Genomic DNA, 27634 nt, shown 5'->3' on the forward strand with positions numbered 1-27634 from the left:
CTACTGACTTTTTAAAATACTGTATCTCCTAGAGGAGCACAGTTCACCCGTGGTCCTATGTTGGTTAGTATTTTGTTGACAGGTGTTACTGACCTGCTGGTCTTGATGAGTAGGACTTCAAGTGGTCTGAGTCTCAGAGCCTGACATGTATTCCTAATGTCATTGATGTTAGCACATGTTTTACCACTGATTTCAGTTGGGTTAGATTTTCACTGTATACATCATCTTCCAAAAGAAGGGTCTTCATTAGAATTATGAATTAGCCAATTAGGTATTGATATGAGACTGGGAAAAATACCTCTTCTGAGATGAAAAATGAGGTACTGTCTGTGTGAATATTTCCCTTCTGATTTTGTCTGAAATCAGGAGAAGATGCCTCTTAAATTATCTCTTCCACTGTTGTAGTTGGAAGTGGCTGTAGACAGGTCAGTGACGTGTGCAACTCTGATTTTTGCCCTGTTAACTGCCTCCCTCTAACCATGTTGTAACAGCACGTTAAAGCTGTGGGCCACTCTAGCTATATTTGGGTAGTGTTCAGGAGGTGACTGAGACAGCCTGAAAGTTCTTTCTACAGTGAAGTTTGTTGCTAGGTTGTCCAGATAGGGCAGGTTTCTGGTATTATCCAAGAAACAGGTCCTGGTGATCTGTATTCACTTTATGTAGACAGATACTGTCCCATATTCTTTCTTGACATGTCTGTAGCCTGCTGTCAGTAGATATACCCACAGTGCACACATGTACTCTCTAATGTTTAAAGAAGAAAATATATCTCTGCTTTAGTGTTTCAATTTCCTGTACAACATGGAAATCAATTTTCTTGTTAGAAGTTACAAAGGGAGAGAAAAAAATTTAGCTTCTGTTGTGCAAAATAAGCACCATTTTCATTAGGATTTTACTCTAATTATAAATGTATTACAGAATAAATTAATAAATGAGAGAAAATAAATGATAAAAAATTTCAGTAGCAATTCATCCTCTGGCTTCCCCTCTAAGCAGTCCTGGGCAGTGTGAGATAAAGCCATAGGTTCCCCTAACACATCTGTTCCCTTAGTTATTCTATTTTAAACAGAGAAATTTTGTATTTGAACAAACCTCTCATCACAAAATTCTCATATTAACAACTAGAAAATTGAAATCCTCCAATTTTGTCATCACATGAGTGGCAGTCTCTAACTCCAAAGCACTGTGTTAAAAATTAATTCTTTGCAGCTGTGTTGGAAATAAAAAAATTCTTTTTTGTTTTTGGGGGTTTTTTTTGGTTGTTTGTTTCACTTCTTGCCTTTTGACAAAATCAGAATTTATCCTGCAGGGCTAAAATAAAACTTCAGTGTCACAAACTGAGAAGTACACAGTGGAAGAGACAGAAGTATTCAGTGATTGCTGTTTCTAGAATGTTTTCTTGGCTGACTCTTGCCCATGAAACTGGCAGGTTCCAGAATCCTGACAAAGAGCATTAAAAGAATGAGGTTTATGTGGACTTTTTGACACTTCTCCTACCCATAATGGATTTGTAGGATAAAGATGGTGAAACTGTTACCTTTTTTTCCATTTGGCTAGTGCACACTTCTCATGGACATGTATCTGGAACAATTCAATATAACATTTTTTAAAATTTCCTCCATTGCAAAGATAGACCCCTTGAATAAAGGGGTTAAAGTTTATTAATCCAAATGTACTTGAAGTGTTTACCTCTATTCAACAAACTTAACGTTTTATTTTAAAAACCCAGCTTAAATAATAAGATCCAGTTTTTCTGAAGCAATGCTAATTTGCATGACCTATGTCCCTTCCATTTATTATTAATGGTGATCCATATCAGCTATTCCATTATTCCTGATCTCAGGCTGAAAGCCTATAATGGCTGAGGTTACTCCATTAGCTTCCTTTTAGTCTTCTTAAATCTTATCAATATGCCAGGTGCTATTAAGAAACAGCACCATTTGTTGAGATGACTTCTTGCCAGATCTTTTTAAATTCTTGGATACAAATTAGATAGATCTGTTGATTAAAAATTTCTAGCTTTAGTAGAAATTTCTCTCATTTCACATTCCCTTTGGGTATTTTCATGTGAGTTTCTGTTTGATATTTAGGAAAAATTTTTTGCATCTCTCTGTTTGTAATATTATTGCTCCTTCCACATTGCTAATGTGCCATAATTTCTTTTGTTCCATTGTCCATTTCCACCACATTTTTATGACCTTGATGCAGGAGAGGTCATGTGGAGAAAGAGCATTATAATCATAAAGGCTTCTTCAGAATGCATATGCACAGGAGACTGAATTGAGGTTGCACAAGTCGTGTCAATTCTTACATATTGCAGCTCTAATGTACTTTCCTTTAAAACCTTATCATCCTTCTAAAAGGTTTTTAGTATATAATTAGGATAATTGCTCCCCATCAAATGCTCCCCTGGATAACATCTCTGATAATATCCTGAAGAATGAAATGTCAGTCTTAAAAACACTCTGTCATATTTGAAGTTAAAACACATGGGGATGACTGATACCACGTGAGCAGTTCATTATCAAAATACGTGCACGTCTCCGCCCATCCACTATGTTCCAGTAAATATGTTTACGTTGTTAAAGTAATTTCATTTGCCAAAGGACTAGGTTCTGGTTTCTCTACAAACTGAGAGAAAAAGGCTTCTGCTCGACATATGTTAAACATTTTCTGATGTTCCATTGGGTTTTATTATTATTCATTAAAATGCAGTTGAAAAAAATCAGCCCTCACAGGAGTTTTTGGCAATTTTTGCAAATGAATGCTCATCAAAGTGTGTGCATTCTGACCAACGCTCACTTTCATCCATCCTGGTGTGATTACCGTCTAGAATGATCTCATTATACACTTGACTGCATGCTGTCAGACAAAAACCCTTTTTCAAATCAAAACAATAATTCAAAGGAAGATAATTATTTTCGGTTATTTTGCATTTTAAAGCCCACATGCAAGTATTATTTACCAGGATTTGAATTTATCTTTGTTAAATGATGATTAGTTGCAACATCCTTTGTATGTACTTTTGAGTGAGGACTGGAACATATGTAGACCATGTAGAGCATATTCCATTCTAGTAATACTACCCCTCAGAGTGGTGATGAGATTGTTTGATAATTGCACAGATGTAAATGATAGTGCCTTTCATAATTGGCAGTAACTTAATAGATAGATGGGAAATAATACTTCTGTAAAACTCATCAAATAACTTCGTCTTACTATTAATTTGTTTACAGTTTACATGCATCTGGTACATTCAGAGGAATGTAAGCATGAAATGGGTATAGCACTGCATGGAGATCTTAATGTGCGTTTAGCTAATATTATGTGTCTCCTGATGCACCTGTGAATTTTCTGCAAACCTTAAGTTGAATTTTCTACAAAGCTTTTCAGTTTGAATCTTGCTCCATTTTAGAAGCCGGGAAGAACCAGTTATCTCAAGTTCATACTTTTTATCCTGTTGTATTCAAGACTTTGCATATTGTGCTATTTTGGATTAAGATGAAACTGAGTCCTATAGTTTGAGAGATCAGTTCTCAAGAGCTAGTGCTTCACTTGAGTTATGTCTATAATGCAGTGCAGTTCAAGTACTGTAAAAAAAGCTAAAGTGGTTTTCAGAAACACTGGAAATGCAATATAGATATTTATTGAATCACACAAAGAGCTCTGTCTTTTGTGGAAGATTAATTTCTCCACTGTTTGGTCTCTCAATTTCAGATGATAAAGCTGCTCAGCTCTGAAGGATTAATTGATAGACACTGAAATATACATAACTTAGGGTACTCTAGACATTCTTAGCATTGCAAATGTTCCTGATCTCTCCTTCTCCTGCTCCTTATGTGGCTTTTCCAGCTTTTTTGGTATGTTTGTATTGAAGGTTGCAAGTTTAACACAGTTTATTAGGGAATGGTTTGTGACTTGCTGTCGATGACAAGCAGATGTGTAACACAGTTTTTATTACGTCATTACCTTTGATTTAGCTATTAGATTTGATGACTTGGGCAATCCCTTGTATTTCTATGTCCCATATTAGGGATGTGGAAGATCAAGCTGAGAGCCCTAAGTATCAGGCTATAATATGAGTGACTATATCTGTATCGCAGAACATGAGAATTCTGTTCAATGCTGAGTCCATGCTCTGTGCATCCCAGCTCCATCCCAGACACTCCAGGCAGTAACTCTTCCCTTTATTTACCACCGAACAAACTAAAAAAAGTTTTTCTGGTTCTTCTGACTAACAGTCTTTAGGAGAATTTATTTTGGCGACTTACTGTGTCAAAATTGGAATATAATTTTAGCTTATATCATACAATCAACTGAACATCCGCACTAATAATTTTATTTCAGCATTGGCCTGAATCAGATCTGAAATAGTAGATTTTCTACTGTCTTTACTTCTCCAGTAAAAACCAACTTAATCGTGGTGGTTTTTTAAAAGGAATTGAAACAGTGTATTTAATAATTTAATACTTTTAACCGCGTTCCACTGGGAACTCATTTTAATGAGAATTATGTGTTTTACGCAATTTGAATAAACTTCTCTATTAACTTTGGTACATTTGGAAAGCAGAAATCTTGGCATGGCTTTCTAAATTTTGTTAAAGTCAAAATATTTGGGAAAATATTAAGCAATTTCTAAAATAAACCAATTTTGTACATAACGAACAGATTTATTTTCTTTATTCAGTGTCATAAATGATTAAAAAATAGAAAAACATTGGTTCCTAGTTGAAGGTAATCAGTGTTGAATTCTCTAAAAAAAAAATAAAGTTCCCTCCTGTTCTATTTTAAGCTAAATAAAAAACACTCATTTACTTCCATTTTCTCTGCTTCTGTCTCCCTTTCTCATCTGCTAGTCCTGATGGCAACATGTTGCTTGCTGCCAAAAAGTTTTCTTCTCTTACATTACAGAGATTTGATTTTTGTTCTTTTTATACCATTTTCTTTTTGTGCCACCTCAGAAGAAAACTGGAAGTGTGCAAGAGATGTAGGATTTTGCTATATATCAAAGTAGGGTGGGAATGGGTTTCTATTGCCAATCCACAAACATGCAGTTGCAGCATATATTTTATAGTATCTAATAATAGAATAATTTGCTACTGCAATGGGATGTCAAACTAGTCTTTTCTCTTTTTTTACTGATATGCATTAAAATACCTCAGGTTTGGAAGAACCCATATGAAAGAATACTTGCACACCCAGCTGCTTTATTGTTGTCAGAAAACAGGAAGTTTTCAAAAAGACCATTTCACAGTTTGTGGCTCCAGAGCAGCGTGCCTGCTTTCTGTAATACAGTCTATCACTGTATGTAGTTGTAACTGTTCTAGATGATGACATGAAAACCAGCTGTTAGTGAGAATACTCTTTCCAGTCTAGCTCCAGATACAATTCACCCCATGTCCTTTTTCTTTCAGAAATCATTCTCTCCTTGATGGAAGATACATAATGAATAGTGCAGCACAATTAAAACCATTTTCTTACCTGTAGTACTGGGATTGACACTAAATTTTTATCCAAGAGCATTTCCATTGCTTTTACGTCTATTTATGTCTTACATTACAATGAAAAGATATCAGAACTTTCTGTGAATATTGTGCAAGTAAATTTTGAAAAAAATACTTCTTCTGATCAATTATATAAGTTGTCTCTCAGAGTTTTTCTCATCCAACTTGTTACAACTGCAACAAGGATTTGCTGTTGATTAACAAAAGTGTTAATTGCTTTGTGAAGTCACTGCAAACAAAAAGCAATGCATTTTATAACTTGCTGTTCCAACTGCCAGGTATCAGCCTGATTAACACAATATGGAATGCATTTGTGATGCATATTCTAATGGAATCGTGGCATTTGCAGTAGGAAATTGTTAGTGGTTAGGAGTTCTGCCAGTAAGAATGACAGGACATGTGAATCTTGTCTTTGGTTCTAGTTAAATTCTTTCCTGTACTCCAGTGTGATTTAATTGTGATTCCTTGTTATATTTTAAGAGCTTTAACTTAAAGGTACTTGAAAAGTTTCAAGCCATATTTTTCTCCATAAAACTTGGCCACCCCCCCATAGTTTCACTTCATTATAATCCCTCTTTGTTTCTGCTCCACCGTGCTGGAATACTCCTTCTTTTCTGAATATACTCATTTGGATCTATATCAAACAAATGGGCCAAAGCTGCATGGTCTAGAAATTGAGATTTATTCATTTGCTGTCTTCAATTTGCACACTTCAATTTTTCTTCAATGTTATACAAAGTTCTGTGCTAACTTTATCATTCCTTCATGTAGTTAACTGCAGCTCTCAAAAATTCCACATCTATCTAAACTACGTATCTGTGGTCTCTATAACCAATGTAGTAGGTGGTATTAGTGGAAATACTTAATTGGGAAGCATTTTAAGGAATCCTCAAAGCTATCACGCAGATCTTAGAGAACATAAAACCAAAATACGAGGAGAAACCTGTGGCATTAGCAAAATTAAATATGCTGAAGTGTTGAGAAGATTCTAAGCAGTCAGAGCAGAAGTTACGTAAATCCTGCTTTGTCAGTCAGAAGGTAAGATTAATAATGTCTAAATACACAACACTTTTATAATATATAAGTTTATCTGAATTGAAGGAGATAGAAAATAAATTAATGCAGGAATATTAGTAAAAAGGGTAGAATTTTAGTATTTTTTAGATGAAAATGCTATGTACAAATGAAGTATATAAAATACAGCAAAAATGTTTCAGCACATTAATTATAAAATGGAAAATTTGGAAATTAAAAACTGGAATCAAGTTTTTTGAGGGCTTTGAGTTATTAGAAACTTTAATGCTGTAGTGCCACAAATTAGCTGTTACTGGTTGGAAGCTCAATGATGTTATTCCAAAATTATCCACAGTATTTCCTTTACCTTTCTCAAGTCATTTGGACGCTATCAGAGCAACATACTGGACCATAACTGGTCCACTTTGGTACAGATGCTTTGGTATCACTTTCAAATTGAGCAGTAAAGACCATGAACGTTCCCTGAATTCTGACTGTGTATTAGTGGACAAGTTCTTTATGCCTAATGAGTACAACTGTTACACTGGATACAATATGCAATATATATTAACAAGATACTTCTTTCAGTGTAAATATATATAAAATACAAAAATGTAAATTTTCAGGGTGAGAGTTGAGCTTTTTAAGTCTCTCTGAAGCTGCTCAAAAATTTAGATACTTTAAATAAGAATAACTGGATCTTGAAACATTTTAAAACATCATTTCTGTCTCTTTGGTTTTAAAATCTTTTTAGTTGGCACTGTGATTTCACTTCTGATAAAGAGCTTTATTAATTAATTGATACTTGGAAGAACTGAAGCTCATGAAAATATAGTTTTTTCCATTAATTGATTTTCACTGCAGCTGTGCATAGATATATATTGGGAGGTTGATCTTCAAGACTGCTTTAATTATTTATTAACTGAGCTTGATCCCTGGGGTGTATGGCTATCATTGTTATTTAAATGATTTGAGAGCACTTACTCTCACCGCCTTTTGTGGTTTGTTTTCTGAAATAATTTGACAATGTAGCCTAATTCAGTAATCATCTGTTGCCTTTCTAATAGTAGAATATTTTTTCTGCACAGCACAGCTTGGTTATTTTCTTTGGATTATAGGAGAAGCCTCATGAAATACTAAGGCGTGCATATGATCACATTCAGTGACCTCTCACTGATAAGTTATATTTAAAAATAAGCACAGACATCCCCAATATATACCATTCTTTTCTGGGGTATTTTTTTTTTTTTTTTACAAGACTATTAGGCATTCCAGTTTTTAGTTAATGGATAAAATAACCAAAAATATTTTGGTGCCTGTAACTATATGCTTTTCACTGAACTTCCAGAAATATGATGCCTATATGCTGAGACAATGCAAATACAGAAATCTGTCATAGACAAGTGCAATCATTTCACTACACACCTTTAAAATATGGAAAAGCCAACAAAAAAGCCATTACACAAAAAAAGGGTAGATGGCAAAAAGATGGCAACTGTGCAATATTGTTTTTGAATGCTCAATTAGACATCAGTAGCTTGCAGAGGCAGTCTCAAAAGGTTACTCAGGAAATGGTGGAAATCACCCATCATCTCTCATTAGTACTTAATGAGAGATGTTTTTCCAGACAGTTGCCTGGTATTACAAGGGTTATGCAAGCTTGAAGCAGTTCCAAAGTCTATTTGTGCAGGTGGGTGATTAGAGGAAATAAAAACTTGATAATAGTCATACCCAACTCTCTTGCATGATGCAGAAACAACTAAACAGACCCCCTGCTGCCACTGGAATGCACTTCACTGGTAATTAATTCCAAATACAATCCTGAGATAGCTGCCGCATCCAGGATTGGGCCAGTTATAGCTTCAAGTGCTTTCAACAAGACAGTTGCAGATATATATTTACAATTCTACCCAGAACAATGGTTATTCAGGTTTAAGTGTGTGGGAACCAAGCAAATTCAAAAGAGCAGATTCAAACAGTTGAGTCCAACTGTTCTCCCTATGCATCCAGTGTAGCTACCTACTGATTCTGTTATTCACTATTCCATCTGTTCTTTTGAAATGTCTCTGGTAATGTTTGTTCCTTGAAATCCTGAAATACATGATTGTCCTTATCTGTAGTTTGCAGATTTATGCCATATTGAATAGTCATGTAGGAGAGAAGGTTTGCCGTGGGGATTTAGTCAAGTTAAAACAATTTTAAAGCTGAATCCTATGCTATGGGAAATTACTTAGCCCTTTTTGAGGCTACTCTGTAACATGATTTTTTTTTAATCTGCCTGACAAAATAGGAGATTTTCTAAATTGTTTTCTGGATTTCTGTATGAACTGCTTAATTTACTGTATGCCATTGCTGTTAATCTTTGTAACAGGTCAGCCACTTACAGGGGACACCACATTTTTATCACACATGCTATCCAAGAAGTCTTACACACGGTATCTCTGAATCAAATCTGTGTGATGCCTGCTATTTTGTGACCTACTCTGCTCAGTTTTTGGTCTATGTTAGTTCTTTCCTACTTGACGGCTTCGGTTCCTACCTTGTAAATTTGCTGTTGCTGGAATCCAGCAGCCAAGATTTATTCATAATGAACAGACTGAGCCCAAGTGCTGTCCTCATACAAACACACATACTTTTACTGAAGTCTGTGGGTTTGTTTTAGAATAATGGGTTGACTCTCCTTGCTTTGCCTTAGAAAGGGCTGTTAATGAGCCCTCTACAAGATTCATGGCATCACTGGGCCCAAATTCTCTTTACCATGGAGAATCAGATTTAGATGACTCTTCATGTGGGCCTGTGTCTCTTGCTTGCAGATCAAGCTCAAAGGTTCCCTGACGCATAATCAGGGCAAGTTTCTTTGTCTCCTCAGCATTAAGGTATCAGCATATTCCTGATAAAGCTTCTGTATCTTTGATTATCACAGGAATCAGAAATTACTGTTTTATCTATCACTCCAGTGTGATTAGAAGTGGCAATTCCTTTTTCATTCCAGCTATGAATATTTTAAAAGGACTAGATGACCATTTCCCCATTGTTGAAGAGCATTAAAATCTGCTCCTAATGGTACCACACATGATGGGACCTACCTTAATGTGTTAATTTCTTAACCCGTCAGTTAAACTAGCCATTCTGGTGGCTCTGTTCTCTGCAAGGAGATGTATGTAAGTTCAGTCACTGTGGACTGATCCTCCACAAATAGTACGATTTCCATAATATCTCCGTTTGTACTCTTCCAAGATTTCTATTGTGATTATGACTGATTTCTGTCCAAGACCTGATTTCTGCCGTGTCCTTTTCAGAGCTTTTTGCCTTCATGTGGCATATTGGATGTTAAGAGGACATAAAACATGTACAGACGAAGGCACTCCAACATTTTTTTCTAAAGGCAGATCCAAAAACATAGAAATTGCCAGACTAGATAAGAGTTTTCTAATAGTCTAGCAAATTGAGTCTGCTATAATTGATCAAACTTAGGTCTGTCTTGTTACCACACTAAAAAGCATTTTGAGCCCAGACGGCACTGAGCTGTCTGGACGTTTATCCACATTTTTGCATTATCCTGATGCTGGGGTGCCCAAAACAGATGCAGGATTTTGACCTAACTTCAAGTAGTTTGAAGCATAGCATGAAATATTCTACACTGAACAGAGCCTGAGGAAGTTATTACCAATAATAGGATGCCTTTGGATTTGTGGTCCATTCATGTGTGCAGGTGTATCGTTATATATTTTTGTGTTGCACACAATGAAAAATGCACATTCATTTTCCACCCCTGTCTTTTTCTTCTCCCAGATTTGCAGTGTACAAATCTATCCAGGCCCTGAGTTTATAGTATAAATCTCTACAAGGTCATAATGAGTAGGCTTTGTGCTTTAAGTATTTTGTTCATGCCTAGTATTATCTTTACAGATGCTTTGGAATTTAGTATATGTATTTAAATACAGCATTAGGTGTGTAGTGTATAATCTAGTTCTAGGTTATTAGTGGTCCATACCTCTAACGTTAAATACACATTTCTTCCATTTTTATAGCAAATTGTGAATCTGAGAATAGTATTTAAGTGACTCCACAAATAGTTGGAATATGGAAATAAAATAGGAGGAGTATACATTTGCATTTTGGCTCAGAGCACTGGATGTGAATATGAAATAAATCATCATTTGCAGTTACTATTTATTGCTTCAGTCACAGGACAGCTTTGGAGCACATAAACCAGATTCCTTCCGGATCTGAAGCTTCATTTTAGGTGGGCACCAAAAACATAGGGTCCTTCTGGAAGCTGGAAGTTGTGAGGAGTGTGTATGGTGGGGGTGTCTGGTAGAATAAATAAGTTGCTATATAGTGCTAAAAGTTCAAACCCACATATATTCTAAATGGAGTGTCATGCAGATGAACTTTTTTTGATCTGCTGATCCATTGCCATTACACTAAGTTGTAGAAATAACTGATGTAACAGCTAATACACACATAACTGTAAATTTTGATAAGGATGCTAGCATGTTTCTGCAGTGAAAGTGGAAAACTAGATTAACTGTGTTTTCCATTTTAAAACTTTATTTCTGAGGTGAAATCTAATTATAACTATATTTCTGGAACATGGGCTGTGTCTGGCTTTTGATATTTTGCTTGCTGGGCTGTAGTAAGTGTTCTGGTTGGTGTCCTTGGTATTGCCTGATAGTTAATATTGTGGCATTATATCCATTTAGTGCCTTTTCTTTGAGTACATTATGAGAAAAAAATATCTCTTAGAAAAGTTTCAGTGAGCAGTTTGTCCTCACAGTACATAGAGAGTGGGATGAAAATGTCGATGAAGCACTTGTTGAACTCTGGTGTTGCGGTCTATTATTATCCATGAGGGCATTTTTCTCTGTGCAGTGTTCCCTAAGAAAAAAGACTTGTGAAACTGACTACTGATGGCACACAGCACAGGAAAAGGTAGAATTCCCTGGGCATGACTTTTTTAGTCATCTCAGTTAAACAGTTAAGATATTGATGTTTTTGTCTGACATCTTAGAAGACAGCCCTAGAATAACACCTTAGTTTGCTCTTACAATATACTAAAAGAAGACCACATTCATATATTTTTTTTTGTTCTATTCTATTTCCTTTGCCCTGAAATGAAGAAAATGGAGAATGTCAAGTCCTCAGTAAGCATTTGCAAAAATCAGAATAAGCTCCAATTACGTAGACCTTGGGACAGGAGGGAGGAAGGAAGGGAATATTGTTAGAACATGCTGCAGTTCATTAGTTTTTAGCTGCTAGATGATTCCTGGAGCCTGATTTTATCTGATTTACACAGAAACATCTAGATTATTGCAATGTGAGCCCGGAACTAGAAGAGAATGACAGCTCTAAATACTTCCCTGTTGGCCCCATGAGAAATTCAGCATGAGACCTAATCTTTCCTAGGTAAATTTGGTAGGTTCTTAAGTTTCCAAGTTCTATTTGCCATGAAATGTTTTTCTGAAACTTGCAGTGTTGTCATCATAGTTAACTGAAGAGGAAAAAAATTTGCTTTAGTTTTGTCACCAGAGAAAATGGAAACATTATTATTATATAATTTAATTCCAAATAAAATATATTCAAAGATACTCTTAATGAAACTGTAAGTACTGTATTTGTAAACCGACAGGTTCTCTAAATTGGTTGCAGGAACTAATTTGATGGTGTTGTTCTCTTTCTGATGGAGCAGACCCAGGTAGTAAATCATTATTGGTTGCCTAATGGGAACATCCTACTGTGAAAATAAACAGCTGTCCACAATAAAGAAATTGTTTACAAGAAGCCATTACATTTCAGACACTTAGCCCCTTGAGAAAGAAGGAACAGCATGAAATACTGAGCAGTTGGATGTTTTTTTCTGGGCTGTTTATTAAAAAAAAAAAGTAAAGTTTTGTTTTTAGACTCTATAAACATGATCTTTTTTCTGTATTGCCACTTAATTTTTCTTGGAAAGACAGACTGTAACTACTCTTTTCTGAGATAGCTGCATATTGTGTATGTTGCTGAATTGGTTATGGTTGTATTCACACACTGAAGCTGGAGAATTTTTTCTCAGCTGTCTAGTGGGGCATGTAACAGCCCTGTTCCCCCTCTTGTATGCCTTCCAATAAGTTTTCCTTCCAAGAATGTCACTCCCAGTCAGTTCAATGCCACTTAGTGGGACTGTATGTAGGGGCAAAACCTAGCCTTCAGTGAACTACTATTGAACATGGTCAACAAGAAGTCTTTCCTATGCAAAGACCAAAATCTTGCTGATATAATTTGACTCCTCTGTTACCTTCTTCTGTGTATTTAAAGTGTGGTTAAACTGAGCTGAGGTGACTTTTGACAAAGCTTTGAAACAGAATAAACTGGTGGGCAGACAACTGCATTTGGTACCATCGGCACCAATCTGCATTTCTTACGATCTGTCCTTTGAGTGATCCATCCTTGAGATACTTCTGCATTGGCAAGACTCCCTGATTGCACTTGCAAGGGTTTCATGTGCTGAATAGCTCAAGGGCAGTTGTGCTAAGCACAGCCACACAGGCTCACAGGGAAATAGTGACAGAAAGGCAAGGTCTGCTGAAGTACGGAGGAGTTGGTGTCCTTTATAGCTTTAGCTGTTTGTCAGAGACCCTCATTCTGTTTGTTTCTCACACCAGTGACTACATAAGTGCACTAAGTACACTTAGCTGGATTCATGTGGAGCATTTCTCACTCTGGAATTTATTTCTTACCTTCCTGTATGGTGCCTGTATTCCCACATTTCTTGACAGTAGTATAGTCCCTTGTTTGGTGTCTCCCCAAACACAGGGCAGGGATCTCTTAGAGTAACTCTGATTCCTCAGTAAGGGAGGTTCACTGATGATTTTCTATCTGTCCATAGAGTGAAAGAAGATGCTATTTCATAGTCTGGAGCAAAAGAGACTTTCAGCTCAGTTAAGGTGTTACTCATATCCAGCCTCTTTCCTCGTTATGAGGTTTTTAGAGTATCGCAAGGCTTTAGAGGTGTGTCCTCTTGTGAAATCCCTATCCCTCCTTTGATGAGCTGGGCTTTCAAAACACAGAATACTCATTTACATGGTACATGTGAACAGTTTTAAAGTTAGACACCAGGTCAGGCAGGAAAGAATATGAGAGCCTTAAGGCTTTCCAAAATGCTATCAAAATTCTTCCATGTCGATTATGTTATTGTGAGAATTCATTTTCAATTCCTTTCTAAGGCTGTTTAAAATTTGTTTTGATATATCATATTAACACACATCTTTTACTTTATGAAATAAACACTTCAGATCCAAGCTTTGTGTGCACACTTGTGATGGTTCAGGAAGAACTCATCTGTGTGGTAAGATGGCACATCTAAGGGACTGGCAATTTCAATGAGATACTTTTAAAAAAAGTTGTGCTTTTCTGTTTCTGTGACGGGGAGGGTTCCCTCTGTCGGTTATCTACAGGATGGCTCCATTTTGGATGTCTGCCAATCTGCCATCTAAACTTTTGTTTATACTTTCAGTAAGTGCTGTATCAGTATTGCTGAAACATTCCTGCCTGATATTTGTTTTAGAAGAATAATTTGTCAGTCTGTATTTGATTAGAAACTTTAAGACTTCATCCAGTTACATAGTGTATCTTCAGGAAGTATATCCTAGAGTCACCCATGCTGTGAAAGTATGTCTAAGGTGGAAAGGCCATAAAGTTTACATTCCTGAAACTATTCCCCTCTATCCTATGTTAATGTACCTTCTCTGTTAATGTAACTGGATATTTCCTTGCCTTTGATATCTCTGTTACACTTCCAAGAATTCTTTCATGTTAGTAGGACTGAGAGAGGGAAGCTTCTGTCATGGCTTTCATAGAGGCATTTGTGACTTGTGCAGATGGAGGAGCTTATGTGTGTACCTGTGGAAGTTGGTCAGCCAAAATTCTCCAGCTGCTCTTGCTTATTGGTGTTTGGGTTTTTCTGGAGTGGATTTGTGCACAGAGGGGAAGCACATATTTGAGAACCACCACAATCACAAATAAATTTGCTTTCTTCTGTGAGCCCTATAGTCTGTCAGCTGAGGCCCACAGACATGAGACATCACTGTCTAGATGCAGAGCTTCAGGTCTAACAGCACATTTAGGAGCATGGAGCACGTCTTTGCGACTCACAGACAAAGGTGCTCAGTAAACTCACAGACACTCTAATAACCACCACAGCCATGCACAGGCAATGGCACTTTCCCCAGAATCTGAACTAAAGCATTTCATTACTTTTACAATTCTAAAGGCATGAAGTAATGTGGAGTTTTTGGCCTTCTGCTAAGTCATTCCAGTGATTGGTTACTATTACAGCTGAGAAACTATTTCATCGTCCTGTCTATCCTCTGATCTGATTTTCACTAACTTTACATTGATCAAACAGCATTAAGAACTTGTGGAGAAGGTAAGAATGATATTTTAAGTATTTTTAATGATCCTTCAGAGTGCCATAAAATGGTAAGAGCAAAATACGTCCAAAGAGGCGTTTCCCATGTACATGCAGGTGTGCAGGTATTTTTAAGCCAGCTGTAGGTTATCTAGCTGAGGTACTGCTGGAAAGGAAGCTACTGCAGTGCAGAGCTCTATGGAGGATGAAAATTTTACCTGAGAAACTGAGCATATTTTCATGTAATTAGTCCTTGCTGGTCAGTTATGCTGATCACAATGTTAAGGAAAGTTGTCAATGATGGCTATTAGCATGTTCTAAGTTAGTATGTGTTTGTTTAACATGTAGAGCTGGGTTGTATGTGTTAGGATTTTCCAGGATGAGCTAGAAGTTGCATTATAAATCTCTCAACTCACCCCTGTTATAGCGATAATATTTGGATTCACAGTCAGTAATTCAAGGTAATGAAAGTAAAATAGTCGTGCTTGGTTTCCACATCATTTTGTTTAGGTATTGAGAAAATGCTGTATCTTGCCTTAACATAGAATAAATGTATGGGCTGAAAAAACAAGTGTAGATATGCAATATATTCCTTAACAAATATATTTGAATTATATTAGGTTTTGTAAGTTTAAATAGTGTCCTGAGTAACCTTCTGTTTTCAAATTTCTTTTGTATTTTAAAATATATGAAGTATTTGTAATTTCACATAGGTGTTATTTTTATTCACAGATAATGCACCTCAGGTAGCAATTACCACACCAGGATCTGGTAACCATAGAAACAGCTCTACAGGCCCAACACCTGACTGCTCTCCTCCATCACCAGACACTGCACTTAAAAACATAGTGAAAGTCATACGTCCTCAGGTAGGTGCTCACCATAAGCATCCTCTTATTTGTTGTATTTCTCGTTTTAATAGCAGGCTACGATGCACATATTCTAAGAGGATGTTATGGCTTTACGCATTTGAGTAGGGCAAAGACATAAACAGAACACAAAATACTTTTTCTACTTAAGAATCAATCTTAGTAGCAGAAGAAGATAAAATATTTTATGAATGAGCCCAAATGTACAGAGAGATATCTGTATATATTTCTTACAGCGCTAGTGATGAATGAAGTCCTTATGCAGTATTTTGTATTTTTGCATACTGTTGGTTTTCTTTCAAGGTTAGGTTCTGATTCTATCAGTATTATTTCCATATTACTTTTTCAGGTTTACTTTCTTCTTTCTGCATCTCCATTTGCATGAAGTTATAATGCTTCATGCCTTTTTTATTTTACTTTCCCACATAGTATTGCTTATGAACGTCCATCCTTCCTAACTATCCCTATATCTAATATTGTTTGGGAAACAGAATGCATAATGTGTGTAAGACTTGAGTGCTCCATACAATTCTTTAAGGAGTGCAGCTCTTTTAAATCAAAACTTTAAAATCAATACATGTTGGAACTTGATTCGGTAGTGTAGAGATAATCAGCATAGAGGAGTTTATTCTGGAATCATGGGATCAGAGCGTAACGTAAGTCAGAAGAAACCTTGGGATGATCTATTTCCTTGTTTAAAAAGCCATGACATTAGGTGTGCCAAAGCTACCTGGGACAACTACATGCTGAACTGACTAATTGTGAAACTTTTTTAGTGTGAACCAAAAGAACTTCATCTCCTACTAATTTAGGGTTCAAGTGCACCCATCTGTTCTTTATTGCTGAGCTGATCCCTGCAACTGAGCCACTCTGATGCAAGCAGATGCAAGCTTTGTTTCATCAGTAAGTCACTGGCATTTGTTTTACTTGAAGAGTAAAACAAGCTGATGAACACATGATATTTTCCTAGGAGTTGCATAGGCCAGGTTGTTTTTGTACCACACAAGTGACTGTTACAGTGTTGGAGGTGAATCTTCCTTTCGGTACTTGTTGGAGCACACTGGAGCACACAGTTCAGAAGGTCTTGCAGAATTAAAGGAAATTACCAGGTGCACTTGCCATTTCTGTCTGGGAGCCATTGGCTTCCTATGGCTGACACTGTCGCTGTACAGTAATTCAAGTGACTGGGTGGTGCAGACCATCCCCTTCTGACACCACTGCAGATCAAGTTCCACATGCTGGTTTAAATTTAGATTGGAGGGGGTTTAAAATAACAGCAGCTTCTCCTTTTTTCTTTTTATAGTTGTTTCTCTTTTTGCTTGTTTCTGTAGTCTCTCTGTCCCTCCCACCCTACATCAGTCTGTAGTACTGAAATGCCTCCTTCCCTCTAAGCTGTTTTTTATAGTAGGCGGCAAACAAACAGAAAGGTAATGAAATATTGTTGAAACAAGCTGTTGTGTGAAAGCTTATTGAAAATAGCATTTAAAAAGCTGTTTCCATCATGGTATTGCCAACAGATGGACCCAGAACGCTGAACGGTGATGTTCTCCTGCTAGTTAACTCTGAATGGATTCAGCAGATTCTGGGAAGCTATTTTCAAATTTAAATCATTCCATTTACTGACTCACAGTGTTCTCATCGTTCTGCAGAACAAAGCTAGCTCTGTGATATATATGGTCAGAACTTTACCACGTTTGTTAAAATGTCTCTCACGTGGCCGGACACATGGCATGCTCCCTATGCAGAAAACAGCAGACAGGCATAATGTATGTTGTAAGTCTGTGTGCTAATACACGAGAAGCTGGATGTGCTACAGCATTCAGATCCCATTGTGCTTCTCTTTGTTCTAAATGTTTTATGCACATCCCTCAGTATTTTTGTTTTTGTTTTTTATCTAATCACCTTCCCCTAAGACCTCAACTCAAGAATTTAGACAAAGAAGTTGTAGATATTCGCAATGTGCTGTTTGCTAACCATTAGTGTTAATTCTGCCTGCATATTTACTTCCTTTATTCCATTCAATTACATGGCAAGCTCTTTGAAGGGTAACACAATGGGATTCTATTCCTGACTGACCTCTCACCACTCATGCAAAACTAATGAATAGTTACACAATGTATGCACAATAATTAATTTTCTGTTGGCTGCCAGGGCCTCTTTGCATTTTTCTAGCAAAATAAATTGATTTCTAAGAGATCTAAACCAGGGATCATATAGATTTCCAAAACAGCTGTCACTTCTTTCCCTTTTTCATGTCTTGTGCATCCAGCACAGGAAAGTACCAGTGAAAGGCAGAATGGGTAACTCTTCAGCAGCCAGCTTTGCATGAGGCAGGCTTTGGCAGCTTGGATGGAATTGCCAGGGAAGTCTGGTCTTTCAACACATATAGTTATTTTAATTTACAGGCTTACTTATCTTTCCTGTAGGGTTGTACACATAATGGTTTACCAGCAGTGAGGAGAAACACTGTTTCTGTGCAACCAGGATGAGAGGACACAGTCTTAAACGGCATCAGGGGAAGTTTAGGCTAGACATAAGGGGGAATTTCTTCACAGAAACAGTGATTAGACATTGGAATGGATCACTCCTGGTGGAGTGATCATCCCTGGAGGTGTTTGAGAAAAGACTGGATGTGGCACTTAGTGCCACGGGCTGGTTTACCTGGTGGTGTTCAGTTGGAGGTTGGGCTCAATCACCTCGGAGGTCTTTTCTGGCTTAATTAATTCTGTGATTCTGTGAACCAGCAGCTGAGAGGACCAAAGACTCCTTCCTCCAACCCGTGTGGTGAGGACAGGCAGTGGCAGAGAGGGGGAAAAGAGAAACCTGAAGTTTGAAGGCAGAGGTGGGGGTCATTCTGCCTCCTGTTTTCTTTGGCCTTTCCTAAGCACGTGTGCCAGCTCACATCATGGCAGTGCTTCAGCACATGACAGATTTTGTAGATGTTGGTGTGAATGCAAGGTTTAGCACAGTACAGTGGTTTCTCCTCACACACCATGTGCATCTTTTGGGGGATCCCATCAGCTACAGCTGCTTCATGGGGTCCCTGAAGAGGAGGGAGGCTGTGATACTGCACTGTCAGCTCACAGAGTGAAAGTACCATAGATGGGATGTATAAGGCAGAAACAATTTCATGCACAAAGGGTGAATCCTGATGGGCCTGGATCAGTTAAGGGATTCCTCAGACAAAACTTGTTTTGTCTTTTTCGTTCTAGTTCTCTCTTTACCTGGCCCTAATTATCCCCCTCTTCTATGAAAAAACATGATATCCCAAAACATGGCTGGGAATTTCTATTTTCTCCCAATCTTTCACTCACTTTTCTGAAAACTTGTCCTTTCTTCAATTAATTATGATTAATTTTGAGATGACAAACCTGCAGTTTGTTGTGACCCTACCACTCATCCCTTATGAGATCCCATTGCTTTCTGGGATCTATTTTAAACTCTCTTTGGATGTGTCTCAACCGTTCAATCCAGTGTACTATTGCTAAAGCTGAAGCCCATTTTAATGTAGATGGTGCATCTCCCTGGCACTGTGCAATACCCTGGAGAGACAGCTCTCAGAAGCAGTATTAAGCTCAGTGCCACAATGCCACCCACCTCTACTACCTTCAGTCCTGAGGCTGGCATACTTAACAGTATCTTGAGGGTCTGTGTGCTCTTTTGTCTGTGCACCTTAGCTATGGCTTGTACCTGTGATCTAGTATTTTGCAAATAAATTTCTTCTTTTCAAATTTTCCCATGGTCAGTCTCTGAAAAAGAAGGTTTTTTGAAAAGTTGCATATATGCAGAAAAGAACTAAACAGAATTTAGCTCAGGTTTGGGATTGCTTGATCATTTTTTTATGATTGTCCAGATGAGAATTCCTAAGGTTTTAACTCATGAATTGCTGGTTAATTAAGACTTTGAGAAAGAAATATACTTTCAAATTAAAGACATGTGCCTCTGTGTATACTAACAGCACATGGGATCCAAAATAAGATGTGGTAGGAGAACAAGTAGGTAAGTTTCTTCAACTTTTAACTTAGTTACATTAGTACATCGAGTAAAATATAACTTACCTTATCAGACTGTAATTTTAGAAAGTGATAGTAAAATTGAGCTTGTTCTATAGCAGTTCCTGCAGCTCTCAGTCTGGATGAAGCCTGAACAAAATTGAACTGCTTGTGATGCTTCATGTATTTTTTGTATTAGCTACTAAATTTAATAAGCTTCTCCTTATTTATTTGTTCAACTCCATTTGAACAAATAAACTATATCCATAGAGGGAGAAAGAGCACTTTTTTTTCCTATGAGACTGTTTCTTTTGCCAGTGTTATTTACTTGAGGGTCTTGGGCCAATTCTCATAAAACTGAATTCTGACTTCTCACCTTTAAATTTATTTATTAAATGTAGTCCAGCGTTTGCATTTTGTCGTCTTGTCTTTTAAAGATATGTTTCAAATGGCGTACTGTAGGTACAGCTTTTGATGTCTAAATATGGGTTATTTAAAAGTGACTTTGATTTTATCTACCATGCATTAGTATTTTCCTTATTTTATGTGAATAACCCAATTCCCTAAAAGTGTTGTTTAAATGCTATAAGGAGGGTTTCTGGTAGGAGGACAAAGGAACAAAGAATTTCAGTGTTTCTGACATGATGAAATTTTCTAATCTTATTCTTTCTGGTTTTATTGCTAAGATCTGCAATAATCTATTAATCATAATATTGGGTTTTTCTTCCTTTCGATATGGATGTGCTGTCTTTACAGGAAGCATTTTTTTTTCCCATTTATCTTTTTTTAACCTCTGTAAACAAAGTTGCAATTCAAGCTATGGCTCCTCATTCATCTGGCTAAGACATCTATCAATGTAATAGCAGCTCATAGTTTAAACATTAGTGGGCAAAAAAAATTGTCTCCTTTTCCTGCAAGTTCTAGCAGAATCCTGCCTCTGACAGACCTATCCCACTTGTTTGGGCTACCAGATGTACAACTGTGTTTGCATGCAGAGTGTACCTGTCACTTGTGTATATGTTGTATCAGCCTGGACAGCTGTAGGAGATGAGTGCTCTGGAGCCTCCCTAATTGACTTAAGAAGTGATAATAATTTACATTCAATGAAATTATGTGTCATTCTTTTTGCAGATAGGTGCAGGAACTACTTCGAACACAAACAAACAATCAAACAAAAAATCGTTTTAGAGGAAACTCTGGAAAATCACAGTTCCAGAAAATAAATTTCCAGAACTAATGGTTACATAAACAGGATTTTCAAGTTGATTAGTGTCATTGCTTCCCCATGCTGAAACAATGAAACTACTTCCACCTGGTTCCTCCCCTGTGCCGGCACCCTGCTGTGGTTCCCTTAGTTGTTCACAAATGAAATGCACGCCTCGTCACATTTGGCTTGAGTTGGCACATTCCTGTCTCTGCCAGCTCAGTGAAATCCCTGCTGCAGGCTGTTGCACCGGTACACAACACCATGAGAGCTCTGTGTTGCATCTACTGAACTTGTTTTGCAACACACACACACACACAAAATCTGTTTTGTTACATTTTATCATAAAAAGGAGGGCTGGAGAACACTGTTGTGCAATAAATTCTCTCCACTCTCTGAATGAGATCACTGGACAGCTGGAGTGCAAGGACCTTCTTTCTCCTATGAGCTGCTTTATGTGGTAAGCTCCACTTACAACATGCTCAGCCAGGCAGGGAATAACCAGGAAAACCACAGTGAAGAAATACTGTGCAGGTACACGGTGCTTCCTGTTGAGGTGCACACTTCTTTTGCTCCTGTGTTTTGGTGCTGCACTTTGTGCTGTGTCCATACTTAGCACAAGAGGCAAATAAAACTTAAAAAAACTTTGCTGAGAGTTATGATTTTGTGGGGGATCAAACCCATCATACCAAGGTAAAAGCCATACTCCTGTGTACATGCTTTTATGAAGTTCTGGAAGGTGCTGAGCATTCCCCAAACCCTCTAAAATAAAGATTTATTCTGCAGTCCGCAGATGGGTAGTTGTAGGACTCATCCTTTGTGTGCCTGGTCTGGAGATTTTTACTGGATGTCAGAGTGTTTCCAAGGTTGTGTGTATCTGTTAGGGCTGCAAGCATATTAAGGTGGTTGACAGCAGTGACCTTGATTCTAGGTATGTAAATATATTTCAGATTATTCTCTGTGGGACAGAGAATGTCTATACCAATCTACTGCACGCAGTTTGATGTCTTCTCATTCTAAGGATGTTGAATAAAAAATAAAGCTCCTAAATAGCCCTTGAAAAAAAGGGAGCAAAGCAGAGTAAGAGGTATACTGTCAATGCCATTAAATGTGGTTAGCAATTCATCCATGCATGGCTGAAAATAGGACCGACATTATGAAATTATTTTATTCTGGAATACTGAGTAGCAAACACAAAAAAAGGCTATGGTTGGACACCAGACCGATTCCTATGCACACCTCTCCCCCGACAACCCCTCCCCCCAACACCCACCCGTTTTACCACAGCATTTATGGGTAGAAGACATGTAACAGCTCCAGAGGAGAATATTTGAAAAAACAAAAATTTCTTAGAGCATAATGGATATTGTTAATAATGGACTTCTTAATAACAACATTAAACAAAATATTATTAACGAGATGCATAGTAAGAGATCTCCTTTGACAAGTAACTATAAAACATAATTCTATTTAGATATTTTAATTAGAGCTGATATGAAAACATAAACACATCTACCCAGTACACGGTACTAATGAAAACAGCAAACAGTTTGTGTTAATGCATTTAATTACAGTTCAACAGGATACTAAAACATAAGTATAAATTAAAGCACAATAACACTCTATTGTCAAGAGTGCTAAGTTTTTAGAATATCACTTGTACATGCATGTCTTTCTTGGTTGAAGTTGGTTACTCGCCTGGAGAGATTCTCTAGGTTGTGATTCCTGATTCAATATAAACACAAATAATGAAGAAATATACAACATTTTTCCTATATGAACTTGTAACAGACCAGGTGAAATACTGTTTTTAAAGGTAGTTCAGATACTGAAAGGCACATCTATGCTAGTAAAATGAGCTTTTAGCTCCACGAAGTTGTCATCTACACTGTTGAATTATGGACATAGTCCTGGATATAATTTTGGTAGTGTACAATTTTCTTTCTCCAAACATATCCGCTTTCAGGCCTCATTTGTGATTTGCATAGAGCAAGCACCATTCTTGGTAGATAATTCTGCCTTGAAGACCCTTCTCTGACACCTAATGAAGTTTAATTGTAGGGGTGTGAACAAATCCATGCCAGTTTCCCTGCCCTAGTACCCATAATGCTTGGAAACAGTAACACACTCAGAATTTGGAAGATTAAAACCCTACCTATAGTACCTTGGTGGATTTCTTACATTAGATTCTTAACATTTTCCTTTGTTTCTGTGTAGTATGGGGAGGGGGGGAGTTTGGGCACCTTAGTTATTCAGTAAGCCTTTATCATCATCTGATAATGCACATTTTCACACGTGCATGTTGTCTGTAGCATGCAGCTTAAAAAAAGAGCCATCACCTTGGCCCTTCAAAATTTATGATATAAAAATATAATATATCATACAAGCAATTTTCATAATCTACAGGTCAAAATGGGATGTTGCTAGCAGCTGGAAGCTGAGCTTTTTTGAAGAAAATGGTCTTACATCCGTTCTCCAACTGTTTCAGCAAAAATAACACTTTTTTTAAATCTTTGAAAGTTAGGAAATTTTTATATCTGTGGAATAAGGCATTCCTCTTATTTATCAAATTTATCTCTTGCTATTTGAATCTCATTTCAAGCAGTGTTTTCCCAAGGTAGGTATATTTGTGTATCTTCAAAATCTGGTCACATCTGTCAAAGAGGGAAACCGCTCCAAAGGTGTTGCAGTTTTTGGCATTCAGGATTGCTGCTCCTCAGAACCCGCAGCTGCAATATGGTTGCAACTGAAATAAAAGTAGAAGGCAAGGAAAATAGAAACTGGGGGAAGATCAGTTTTTTCCCTTACTGTCCTGTCTGATTTGTCATCTGAGATAAGACCACAGGCAGAAGGGGCAGCAGCCCTCTGACCTTTAATTACGTACTCCAATGGAGGACTTCTGAGGCAGAGCTAGGATAATGTGCGCAGAGAACAGAAAGCACTGTGTGTGTCTGGTACCCAGAGTCACACAGCACAGCTTCCTGACCACAGGTTATACAGAAAAGCTGAGTCTGTGTCATTCCTGAGCATGTCACTGCCAGGGGAAGGATCCAAGTATGCTGAGGGACCATGAGATTACTGTAAAGTAGTATGCACTTGCTGCTCATGCAGGATGCAAGCAGTGTCTTCCTCTAAATTAATAGTCAATCAAACAGAAATTCCTAGGATTTGACTCTATGATGTCATTAAAAATTAGTTTAGTTTTAGAATGCATTATGCTTTTAGTATCATAAAGGACCTACACTTAAAAAAAAAAAGAGTGAAAGCATCTTTTTTCCTTTTTTTTTTTTTTTTTTTTTTTTTTTTTTTTTTTTAATCTTATTACTCGTTAGTTCCTGGTAAATCTCATGATCCTGTAAGCTCCTTGATGTGGCTGCTTGGGATGTATTAGTTACCAGCCTCTGTGTATTTTCTGCTTTCTGCTCTTAAACTAAATTAAAATGTTGACAAGTAAAATCAACAATGTCAAGATGGGTGCTGAAACTGCCTATATTTTATTTTTAATTGTTGCCATAATTTAAGATAAAGTTTTGTGAAATGAAAAAAGAGAAAATTATATTACCATATTAAAAAGAAAATGTGTCTTGAGCTTGTTCAACACGGTATTTTGAGGCTTGACAGAATAATTGATTCAGTAGTCTAGTAATAATTCAATGTAGTCTTGCACTTCTAGGTGACATAGATGAATCAAACCCAAATGCATTGTAATCTCCAGTTTTTGCAATTTCAAGGCTACTTGATCACCTTAGCTCAGATCCTATAAATCAAATAATTCTTGACAGCAGCACTGACTGATGCGAATGTATCAGGACTGATTTCTGCAAATCAAACTGGAGACAGAAGAAAACAAAGAAGCCTGTCCTGTAACAGGATGTATTTTACCAATAAAATTTTGAATGTTTTGGGCTTTTATATAAGTGTACATGAGCAAAGGAGACAAAGATAGGAACAGAGATGGTATGCTGGAATGTTGAGGCAAAAGACAGAAACCATAAAAGTGTTGTGAAAGTTGTATTTGAAAGGGAGGACAGGGGTTAAAATTGGATGCATTGAAGGACAATGAGAGGGATGTAGTGACTGTAAAGTCGTTGTAGAGGTAGGACCATTAGGGAGTTTGAGAGATCTTGGTGACAAAACCACAGAGAAAGCAGAAAAGCAAATTTTGGAATACCAAATAGAACTGGCATCAACTGTGTACTGTGAAGGTTTTTTGAGAGTAACATAAGTAGCTTTGGAAGGAGTGTAACAATGGATAGGAGAAAACAGAAAAAGAGAGGTGCCCAGAGAAGTTGTGGATGCCCAATCCCTAGAAGTGTTCAAGGTCAGATTGGATGGGGCTCTGAGCAACCTGGTCTAGTTGAAGATGTCCCAGCTTATTGCAGGGCGTTTGGATCTAATGGCCATTAAAGGTCCCTTTCAAATCAAACCATTCTGTGAGTTTATGAAAGGGAAAATAAGTGTATAGAATTAGAGCAAGATTTTAGAAGGAAGGAAGCTGGAGAAAGAAAAATTTCTGAAGAAGGAGTGAGTTGATCAGAGAATTGAAAGAATGGAACCATCTGGGCAGGTATCAAAATGAGGGATTTGTGTGGCCACATAAGTGCACTCACACAGTGTTATATATGTGAGATGAGCCTGGGGGAAGGGGCTGCAGCCTCTTGCTTTCTTTGATAAGTCTGTATTTTATGTGCTAACTAGAATTTGAGAAAGTGGGTGCAGTTCTCTATTCTATCATAGATTTTCTGCATGATGTCTTGCAACTGAAACCAGTTTTTACATTATGTAGGGCGTCTGGAATTTGGCAGGTTTTGCCAAATGCAGAATTTCTTTAGGCTCATTGGTTCTCAGTGTTTTAACAAACCACACATCTGTCCCTTGGGAAAGCTCTATGCACTTGTTCAGCATCTGTAAAATGAGGCAACTAGCTCTGTCATAGTACAGAGTGTTGTGAGAATTAATTTTTTTAAGGCTATGATTGTGCTATGTACACAAATCCCAAAGATAAAAGAGGGTGAAGTCAGAAGCTTGTATTGCAGAGTATGCTTTAAAGCTGAGGAAATATTTTGGTGTTAAACTGAGAAAGGAGTTTTGCCCTGCTGCCTCTGCTAAATGTTGTAAGAAATATTTGAATGATCCCTTGTGTGCTCATAGTGTTACGTGCCAGTCATGGTAACATTACAGAATTTGCATGCAAATTCCATTAATGGAGTCATTAAGTCCTTACTTGTCTTTTTAATGGAAAAGCAATTCAATATGTGTATTTTGATGCCTTTCCTGTTTTTGCAGTTTCAAAGGGATATCTTCCATTGATACATGTTCACTACAGACTGCACAAGAAAATATTCTTCTTATTACATCTGATTTAAAAGTTATTTAAATATTATTGCAACATCTTTGAAGATTTGTACTGATATATTTTTGATTATGCATTGAAAAGATTTATTCATTAGCCTGATTTAGTATGCTGTTATAGGATAGTGTAGGGTTTTCTAGGTTGGTATTATTATGACTGAAATAATATTTGTGAAGAAATGCCTTAAAAGTAAATATCAGTCATTAAAGAGTCATAACAAGTCATAACAAGTAGATTAAACCCGTGAATGTAATGAATAAAAATCTACTTAAGGACAAATCTGCATTCTATGTAACATGCTTATTGGGGTGAAGTGAAGCCATAAGTATGCCAGAATTTCACAAGGGTTATCTAAGCATGTCCAGACCTTTGGAGTAATACAAGAAAGGCATGTAATGACAAAGCTGGCTTCAAAGAACGAAAGAAGCATTATCTCTTTGGGACAAAGTTTTGTGTTTGTCTTTCACAACTATGAAATCTTGACCCCTGACTGAGTTATGATGTTCCATATAGTAAATAATCCTAGAATTTTTCAGAACCTATCTCAACAGTTCTTGGTAAATGTTGACAAACAGTGGCTTTGGCGGATGCAATCAACAAATCAAGGTTACTGCCAGTAAGGCTGGAATTTGACATCAGATTCTAAGGAAAGATTTCTAGAGTGTGTCTAGATGTGAGCTAGAGGTGGGATTAAATCTGGGACTGAAACACCTCTGCTTTCATTTCTGTATATAAGAATCTCTGTCTGATTTATATACCAAATCTCCTGTCATGCTTAGGACAGATGCAGGATTCAATGCAGTTACCTAAAAGTAGGAATCTGATGTCATTTGAGGTGCTATAGCGATGTCTCTGAAATGCACATGGAGGCTGTCAAGAATTGTGTATATAGGGGAGACCTGCACTCTTCGGAATGGCAGCTGGAGGCCAGGTGGGATGCCCTAAGGAATCTGCAGTGATGGTAGATACCTGCACTAAGGCAAGGGTATTAGTACCAATGGGACTGGGGTGAGGTGAATTGTTCTCTAAACTTTTGATGGTATTGACTGGATCTTGATTTTATTGACTAGACCTCAACTGGCTGCTATGGGAGCTTAAATAACTAGGGTAGATATAAATAGCTATGCTGGAAATTTAGTTGTTCAAATCTGGAATGGAATTTAATCCTAAATGTAGAAAAAAAGATTGATTCACTTCTACTGTTTTGTTTTGGTTTGGTTTTTTTGTGCAAATTGTAGTTTAGAGAGATAAAGGCAGAGAGATGCACTCAACACAAACCGGTTTACTGAATCTGTCATAGTATATA

At 37.2% G+C, this 27634-nt stretch overlaps 1 protein-coding gene across 6 annotated transcripts in view; it reads left to right on the plus strand.

The window, feature by feature from the left end:
• ANKS1B (ankyrin repeat and sterile alpha motif domain containing 1B) overlaps positions 1–27634 on the plus strand; it is a 413548-nt gene that overhangs the window by 124672 nt on the left and 261242 nt on the right. For all 6 annotated transcript variants that reach the window (XM_017737794.1, XM_017737792.1, XM_017737791.1 and 3 more), the window contains exon 11: positions 15643–15779. In XM_017737794.1, the coding sequence (XP_017593283.1) occupies positions 15643–15779 (137 nt within the window). The remainder of the gene's footprint in view (positions 1–15642; positions 15780–27634) is intronic.

Source organism: Corvus brachyrhynchos, unplaced genomic scaffold, assembly GCF_000691975.1.
Source record: "Corvus brachyrhynchos isolate BGI_N302 unplaced genomic scaffold, ASM69197v1 scaffold56, whole genome shotgun sequence".
NCBI lineage: Eukaryota > Metazoa > Chordata > Aves > Passeriformes > Corvidae > Corvus > Corvus brachyrhynchos.